Source organism: Drosophila bipectinata, chromosome 3R, assembly GCF_030179905.1.
Source record: "Drosophila bipectinata strain 14024-0381.07 chromosome 3R, DbipHiC1v2, whole genome shotgun sequence".
In the NCBI taxonomy this organism is placed as follows: Eukaryota; Metazoa; Arthropoda; class Insecta; order Diptera; family Drosophilidae; genus Drosophila; species Drosophila bipectinata.
The window spans coordinates 22,223,006-22,232,220 of NC_091739.1; the positions used below are offsets into that span (position 1 = coordinate 22,223,006).

The following is a 9,215-nucleotide window of genomic DNA, read 5'->3' on the forward strand; positions in this document are numbered from 1 at the left end:
AATTTAAGAAGGTAACGAAAAAAACCTACCGAGAAGACACGATCCACGACATTGATTTCTGAGACAAAGAACCGAAGGAGGTTTTCATGCTTGGTTGCCATGAATTCCTGCAAGGTCTCCCGAGTGTCGATGTTCATGGCATTGACCACCAGATCTAGACCCTTCTCCGAGGATAGCAGCGAGTTTATGCTTTGGTCAATTACGTTCTTGGCCTCGTTTTCGACGTTCTCCAAACGTTTATTGAACATTTCCAGCGAATACTCCCAGTTCTCCCAATTGCTCGGCTGAAACATGTCGTAGTCCACGGTCTTGATGAGATCGTCTAGCATGCGGTACACCTTGCGCATCAGATTATCCACGATCGAAGGATCGGCAATACAGGCTTTCAGACGATGACCGAAAAGATTCTCGTACTGGATGAAGGTACGACCCACGTAGGCGATGTCCACGGCGACTCGGTGGATGTGATTAACTTCGTTGAAGAGGGCCACTCTATCGAATTCCCAGCGAGAGCCAGCTCCGGAATCCTCAATATGCTGACGACTGAGCTTGTAGGCCTGCTTCCAGCAACGCAGCAGATTGGCACAGTTGGTGGCGGTCTCGTGAGTGTAAGTGGCAGAGTATCTGAAATATGAATTGTACCTCATGACTTTTATACATACTCATTTAAGAACTCACTTGAAAATGTTCTCAAAGTTAATGATACTCTTCACCTTCTGGACGAAAACATTGGAGATTTGACAGAGAAGGACCTGCATCTCGGGGTCGCGGCAATAGTAGCTGGACATAGTCCATATGTGGCGCAGTCCAACCATGATATTGGGGATTTGCAGCACCACCATCTTAAAGCTTTCATAGCTGCGAACTTTCTAAAGGTTAAACAGAAAATATATCAACACCAGGAATTATCAAGAGGAATTTAAAATATTAAAAGATATTCAAACTTACCTCCAAGTAGTCTGTAATGGTACCGAGATAATCAGAGTTCTCCTTGGCCAACTTAAATCGATTCTCTGTTTGCTCGAGAACTTTTTGCCACTCGACTAGAACCGTAGACTTGTCGCTGGCCAAGCGATTCAAGACAGCCATCACAAACTCCGTCTTCAGCTGCTCCAAGGTGCCGTATAGCTCCACTTCCATTCTGTGCCAGTAGCGGTACTCGGCCATCGGGGTAAACTCGTCCAACTTAGCGTCGCTTAGTCCTTTCATTGTCCTCTTGAGGTACTTCATCCACCCGTCAACAACTTCCTCCAACTGCTGTTGGGTATAGGTGGGCACCAGATCCAGTCTCTTGGGGTCGACGGGCACTCGAATGAGGGCATCCTCGAACTCAGTCTCCTCCTGGTCGGGCAGTATATACGAGGAGGGCAAGCTAAAGGCCCAGACTATGTGGTTGATGGTCCAAGTAATTTCCTTCTGGAAGTCCTCGATCTCCTTAAGGAGACGCTTCTGTATGGGCGTGATCCGCGGGGGCGTTGCTTCTTCGGCGGCATGTTCGGCCTCTACTTTGGCCTTGGTCTCACTGAGCATTTTCTCCCATCGCTGGGCAATCGTTAGCTTTTCGGGCTTGATTTCGACTGCAGATTAGAGGAAAATATTAAAATTAGCCAAGTCAAAGCCTTGTCTCTTTTCACAGCCATTTTTATTCTAGTTTAGCCACTTTTTTAGGTTTATAAGATTGTATACAACTTTTTAAAATTTTGTTCAACCACTTTAACCACAAATCTAAATAAAGAAATAAGTAGATTGTTAAATATTATATGGTCAACCTACTTTCTTCATCGGAGGATGAAAGCGCCGGCATTTTAAGTGCAGCTCCCTGCTCCTCATCATCGTCAGCTTCCACCTCCTTTTTGGCCAAGGCGGCCTTCTTGGCAGCAGCCTCCATCTCCTTTTTCTTCCTGCATAAAGTGGCAAATAAACAAACGAAATTAACGGCGGCAGGCATGCAAAATTAACACAAAGCGTAATGAAAGGACCCCCGATAAGCAAAATGAGCAACAAATAGGAGGACTGACAACAAAGCGTAACAAAGGCTACTCCGCTGGTCATGGATATGGACCCAACTCCGGCTGGACGGGTCGGACATTGGACTTCGGGCTGGCATTTTTTAATCTGCATTCTTGGAAAAAAAAAATTCGTACATATATACCGAAATGAAAGGGGGAGAAATTTAACTGTGGCGGTCAAGTGGCATTCGCGAGGCGGCAATGAAAGGCCAATGCAAGGATGAACGAGGCGCGCCAGGATGTGCCATAAATGCTGCCTGCCAAACAAATGGAAAACGGCCAGAAGACAACAGGGCCGCACCGACGACAACGGCAACGACACAGCGGCGATGGTGGCGCCGTTGATGGTAGCATGAAATCCGATTAAAAATAAAAATTTCTTATCGGATGCGCTGTAATTTATGTGCGAAAAGGGTTCTGCAGCTGAAAAAAAAGGCAACTGTGGCCGCTGTGATGGTAACCAGCGATAAACGCAAAACAAAGGCAAACAAAAAATTTGCACCCAAACAAAAAAAAGGGAAAAATTAAAGGGGGAGGATACGAAAGCCAACAATCACAATCGGAGTCAGCCACTCTAGTGGTGCGGGCTCCCCACTCAGCAGCTCGAAACCAATAAAGCGCGGAGCACGGAGCACGCCCACCGTCCTTCAAAAAATCGGGAGACCCTCCAGCTTTCATTTTGCCCAGAAGCCAGCGGAGCAGCGAATGCCGCCGTTCCTTTGTTAAAAGTTAAATACTTTTGTTGTTTAAGCGCTCTCAAACGAAATTCCGATGGTTTGGATAGCTCCAATAGACCCGGGCCCGATTCCTTGGCCTCGCTGGAAATATCCTCGTCGCCCGGTGCGCCGCCTCCGCCGCCGCCGCCAGCTTGCCCCTCATGACTGTCCATTTGCTGGCTGTCCGATGTGGTCGGTTCGCGAAATTGATATTGAATGGCGCTTTTGTAAACCTGCCGCATAGAGGGGAGAAAACAAAAAAATTGCATATGTACAATGGATCCAAAGATGGAGTATCGGGCAGGAAGATGGGGGTGTTCGGTGTGGGGGGCAGCGGTTTGTGTAGACTCTCTAATTGATTCGCCGCGTAAATTTTCCAAAAACTGATTTTTGGCAAAAATTTTCCAATTTATTTTCATGCAAAGCTAATATTATGGCGGCAGCATTGGGCCATAACCAAAATACCAGCTTTTTGGCACACAGAAAAATAATAATATAAATTCCAAATAAAAATACATTTTGGTACCTGGCTCTTTAAATACATTTTATATTTTACTTTTTAAAGCACATATTTTGTAGCAAAGTAGAACTTTATTTGATTAAAAATGGTTGAAAAATTGCCTAGATTTTCTTTCAAGTGTTAACCGCAAAATTCGCAAGGCCACCAGCCAAGTCCAAGAAGTGAAAGTGGGTGGCGACTGGGTAGCAGGCAGCCTAATGGAAACCGCAGCACATTTTGGAGCTATGATGAAGCAATTTGCGTTGGCGGTCACCGCTTAAGGCTCGCTTGGATAGGCGTGATGCTCAGCCCACCCAATAAGACCCTCATCCACCGGCAATGGTAGCACCACCACCCACAAAAAACACCCATCCCGCTGAGCAGTGAAGCGGAAAAATCCTGCGGCACAGCGGGCATTTTGATAGATGACTGCCTTGTTTCGGGAATTAATTACAATTCGTCACAACATTTTGTTTTGCGGTTGAGAACGGACAACAGGACGAAGGACTAGGGACATCCGGGGACGGAATGTAACGGAACAGACCAAAGAACGAAGGCTTGAAACAAAGGCCAGGGCCTTAAAGTCGTTGATTGATTGAACAACGTTTTATGGTGTGTGAAATGAGTGAATCGGGTGAAAATTTGAGTGATTTTGGTTTTACTGATGCGTCTTTTAATGTTCGATTACAGACCGACTACGTTTTGTGGACTTACCAAGTTGAAGTCGTCGCGCAAAGAGTTGATGAGAGACCCACGACATGTTCCCAGGAGGAAGAACAGAGGCATTTCGGCGAAGCAATTCGATATCTCATTGAAGCAGGCTGGAAAAGGTCGTTAAAGTTAATAAGTTAAAAATATGAAGAAATGTGGAAGAGCCATAAATAAATAAAATAGTAAAAAAGAGAGGTTTTTTTTATTTAATTTGAGTTGAAAATAAAATATTTAATTCGACAGTTGCGTCAACTAAGTAGGCTATGCCTTTCTTTAAGAACTATAAAAAGGTTCAAAAGGTTGGAAATTTGGTCATTTGCAATCAGACATTCTCTGTGCAACATCATTCTCTGGCTCTTATTTTCTTTTTATTTCTTTTGAATTATTATTTATTAGTTTTAATTTATTTAAAAATGGTTTTTGGTTTTTTTTTTTTTACTTACGGATCTCGCGGCGGTTCTTCCGCAGGATGTAGACGTATTTTATTTTTGGGTCCAGGTCTTCGGACTCCATCTTCCCGAAGTGGCAGTGCAGTTCGGGCGTCTTGACGTATGCCGGTACTAGTTTCTGTAATTATCTTATTTAGCTGATTTTCTTTTTCTTTTCTTTTTTATTTATTTAAATTTTTATTTTTATTTTATTTATCGCAAATATTTAAAATTTTAAATTTGTTCACAAACCACTTACCTTCACCTCTACGTAGACCGGCACATACGATGGTTTTTTCTTTTTACGTCCTCCTGTGAGAGTCGATTTAGGAGAAAGGAAAATATAGAAAGTGCATTAGCAAAAAAAAAAAAATCATAGTGGGCGTGTCAAAAAAGGAGTAAGCGAATGCAGCTCTGCGATTGCGCTTGTGATTGAGATTGATGGAACGGAACAAAGTGCAGCGGGCGGAATTTGCATTGTGGCAACTTCCCATTTAAATGCAATGAATGAGCCGGCGAAACTTTGCTCTTATCTCCCTGCCAGGCAATGGAAAATCAAATGAGTTGGCGCACGGGATGGGCTGGCTGGCACGGCGGAGATTCAAATTAAAAGTTACAAAAGAAATGAATTTTAGCCGGGCAAACGAAAATGAGGCCCTTAAATATTTATGATGTGAAATGGGCAGCGCAAATCAAAGTGTGCACCAAGATTTTTCGTTTGATATTAAGTTGGACGGGCTAAAAATTTATGCGTCCCAAGGATGGTGGGAAATGAAGAAGCCGAAAAACTAAAAAACTTTTAAAATTAAAATCCCTGAACAGAAACAAAGGAAACTCATCCAATATATTTACCGTTTTCCGTATCAGAGCTGGCTGCAAATATTAATGATTTTTTTTTTAAATCTTTTTAATTTAAATGATGTTATTATTATTATTATTATTTAATTTAAGCTTATTTTTGACATTGATTTTAGTTTTTAATTTTCTAATAAATGAGGTATTTTATTTAAAAATAAATTCGATTTTTTTTTTTGATTTTTTTAGTTTTACTATTTTAATTATTTATTTTGTAACACTTACGTTTCGATCGGGCGGAGCTCTTCACGCTGCCTGCCACGGTTGCCTCTTCTTCGCCCTCGCCTTCGCCTTCGAACTCTGCATCGGTGGTTTCGCCTCCTGTGGCCTCTTCGGTGTGCTCCTGTTCGCCTGCGGGTGCGGGTGCTCCTACCGCTGCTGCCTCGTTCTCGCTGGGTGCCTCCTGACCGCCTTTCTTGCGCCCCTTTGCTCCTGCTGCTCCTGCTCCAGCACCTTTGCCTGCCGATTTGCCGCCTGCCATCCGGGCATCGCCCTTGCCCTTTTTGCCTTTGCCCTTCTTGTCGGGGAGAGTGATCTTGGAGGGACGTGGCACCTCCTCCAGCACGGTGATCTCCTCTTCGATAAGCCTGTCGTAGAAAGTGCGCCATACAAACATGACTACATATTCCAGATCGTTCTGGGTTTCGTAGCGCCGTCGGAAAAATGCGTCCACAGCTGGAAGATTTTGTCGGATGAGTGTGTTCACGTAGACGGGGTCGAACACCCCGAGCATGTTGGCGATCACTGTCTTTAGCCAGACGACGCGAGGCTCGTCACTGCTAATGGATCCCGCAGAGGGACTTTCATTTTCCATTATCGAGTCTGTTACAGAGAAGTTCGACATTGTGGGGTATTTATATTGCTCCTTGGATGTGGGTGAAGTGGTTTTGTGGGTGGATATCGGGAATGGAATGGGATGGGATGCTTGAGGGTCGTAGTTCGTCAGTTGGGAGAGTTGGGGGCTATTGCTTGCTCTGCTTTACTTGTTTGGCTGCCTCGTCGGCGTCTTCGCGCGGTTGCACATCAAACGTTTGCCTTGATTTCGTAAAATGCCTGGTTCCTGGGCTGGAGTCGTCCCTGTTGTTGGATTCTGTGCCACCTTTCGTTTTTGTTGTTCTTTCAATCAATTTCAGCCGGCGTTGTGCAGTTTCGTTTCCGCTGGTATATGGCACAAGGTATGTGGTGTGCGGCGTGGGAGTGTTTACTCCTGGGCGTCTACGAATCCTTTTGTGTGTCCCAGAACAACAGTTGCGGCTGCGGCTGCAGCTGCGGCGATGGCGATTGCCGACGCCAAAGCGCCGAATGCTGGTCTGACTAAAATCAAATATGAATTTCTTCTTCAACTGATTTCTTTGGTTCACACAAACATATACCCGCGCACACACACGCCGAAAGGATACGGATACTGGATTTGTTAATAACTTTTGATGGAAGATATTTTCATTTCTCTCGCCGGGAAGTGTAGAAGGTTTACTTTGATTCTGGTTTAAATACTACGATTTGAGTTTTCCTGTTCATGTTGCTGGGTTGTTGATTCTTCCATGTTGTTGTTATTTCGACTCCGTTAGTTATTATTCTCTGGGTCCTGCCTGGCGGTTATTCCTGTTGCCTTGGCTTGTATTGTTTACGTTGTTAGGCAACCCTTCCGGTTTAATGTAATTTCTGCGACTCCCAGGGCCGCACCCACTTCCACCCCGGAGTCGCCTTCTCCTGGCTACCTGTCAGTTGCATTTGCAAAATGCAACAGTCCAATGGCAGTGCTGGAGAATCCTTATTTCAGTGCCGCCCATCCTTCAGCCCCCTTGCCCCAGTCATGGAGGGTACGGCGTTGCGTAAACAAAACACGCAGCTCTGACTTAATGGCTATGCACATTAGCAACGTGCCAGGGACGTTGCTACACTAAAAATTCAAAAGAGTATTCAGAAAGTTGGCAATGTTTTAATAACCCGGAGGAATATAATCCAGGATAATTGCCCATATAAGAGGGCTTTAATTGCCTGTAATCCCAATAGTTGCCACACTTGCCAATAAGTTATTTTTACCTCCGATAATTTTCAGTGCAGTTTTAAGTTGGTTGGGAGACGCCGGGTCAAGTAGCCAACGATACTTGGTGAGTAGCCTGGAAACGTGGGCTCTGGCTCAATAACTGTATAAGACCATAAATGGAAATATTTACTCGGCACCGTCAACTGGGCAAAGTGAGTGGCTAGAGTGAGTGTTTGGGTGGGTTAGGTGGGTCGGTCAGGTGGGGCTAAGTGCAAGTACAAGAGTCAACGCTCAGGTAGAAATCGCCTCCCAACCAAGGTCTTTGATGACTTTACTTAATATGCACTTTTGCTTTTGCACTCACTGCCACCGAGGATGCTTTGCAAACAATGTTTAGAAAGCCAAAGTAATAAGATTAAAAATCAATACTCATGATGCCATTGATTTTCAATTAATTCTGAGATATCGCCATTTTTAAAGCGCCTGGCAACTTTTTATCTCCACAATCCATCTGGCTAATGTATTTTTTAATAGACATAAGACCCTTAGGTAAGGAAATGTTTGCTCACAGCATCCTTGATCTATCGAGGACAACCTAGCTCAATACTAATTAAAATAAATGAACATTTACGTCGTCACACGGCTTGTGGGCGAGAGTCCCGGAGGTCGGGCGCAAGATTAGGGCAAAGAGCCTCAAGCAACGGAGACATCATTAAAATGCATGGTTCAAACGGTGCGTATACTTAATATAGATTGGTTCGAGAATGAGAAGGGAAGCGAGCGGATCCCTTAGATGGGTCGGCTCCATTGCTGGCACCTACGTTTGTGGTAGCTGTAATCTTTATGCGTCATGTTTTTATTTGTATTTATTATTGCGTCTGCGGAGAGCAGAGCTGCGACGAGCACACTTTGTTTGCAGGTGAAATATTCCACGCATCCAGCGAAATGAGAATTTATTGACTTCACACTACACATGTGCGTGTAGGTGGAGATGTTTACTGTGTGTGGGTGTGTGTCTGTTCTATTATATGAGTGCCTCTGTTTGCCCTGCGACGTTTCCGCTTAAGTCTTGCCAATGCTCCACTCACCTGCCCCTGCCGTGCACCCACTGCATATTTATCTACGTCGTATGAGTTTGATAAACACGGCAATGGCTTCGAGACAACTCGAACGTTTCGTGGTTCTGTTTACATATGCGCTTAATAACTTTTAAATGATGCCTGGTTGCCTTTGAAAATGCAGCCAACTGAATCGGAAACTGTGTGCCAAGGAGGTTGTACGCCTGCGGCAGCCGTCCATAATTAGGATCGTATGTGCGGTTGAGATTCTTCTCCGAATTACCATTCACTGCCTCAAGTAGAAACTACGACTGGGTTCACTGTTTTATGCTCAACTTTATTTTCTCGGAATTAATATTTTTAATTTTAAGTGATCCCAATTTAAAGACGTTGGGCCCTCCGACTGTGCTTAACGATAAGCGTGTATTGTTGAATGGTCTTTTGAAATTTTGGCTTTCATTGGAATGACTGGTCATATAGTCTGCATTTTCATCAGAATTCTGGGAAAATTTTGGGAAACTATGGGAAATGCATCGGCACTGGGTATAATTGATCCAGGCAGTTTCTGAATAGTTTTTCTCATCTGGGAAGAGGAGAGGCTGCCTGAAATCCAACTTTCCATTCAGCTTGAAATTCCAAATGTGGTTAAAATCTTCGGCAAAGAGCCGACCATAGTCTGTTAGCTGCGTTAATTTATAAGTAGGCTTTGCTTTAAGACGACGCCTGCATCAATTCGACCGCATCAGCTTCAATGCCGTTTTGTCTGTCATAAAGCTAAATTCCAGCATCTGGCAGGGATTGCATGCTATGGACGTTGCGTGCTTAACCAGTCAACGCCTGAGAATTGGGTCGATTTTGGTAGAGGGTTCTACAGCAGACGATTGGTGATTGGTCAGTGATGGAACCCTTTGAGTACTTGCCAAATGCCGCATTTTTGAAGTTCGTCTAATAA

At 44.3% G+C, this 9,215-nt stretch overlaps 1 protein-coding gene across 1 annotated transcript in view; it reads right to left on the bottom strand.

Annotated features, from left to right (window-relative positions):
- Positions 1–6,735, bottom strand: part of Dhc98D (Dynein heavy chain at 89D) — a 37,110-nt gene extending 30,375 nt beyond the window's left edge. The window contains exons 1-9 of the mRNA XM_017237385.3: positions 5,444–6,735; positions 4,623–4,675; positions 4,379–4,502; positions 3,939–4,045; positions 2,747–2,958; positions 1,774–1,901; positions 949–1,577; positions 679–869; positions 30–624 (exon numbers count right to left, since the gene is read on the bottom strand). Of these exons, the coding sequence (XP_017092874.3) occupies positions 30–624; positions 679–869; positions 949–1,577; positions 1,774–1,901; positions 2,747–2,958; positions 3,939–4,045; positions 4,379–4,502; positions 4,623–4,675; positions 5,444–6,062 (2,658 nt within the window). The 5' untranslated portion in view covers positions 6,063–6,735. The remainder of the gene's footprint in view (positions 1–29; positions 625–678; positions 870–948; positions 1,578–1,773; positions 1,902–2,746; positions 2,959–3,938; positions 4,046–4,378; positions 4,503–4,622; positions 4,676–5,443) is intronic.
- Between the last annotated feature and the right edge of the window lie 2,480 nt (positions 6,736–9,215).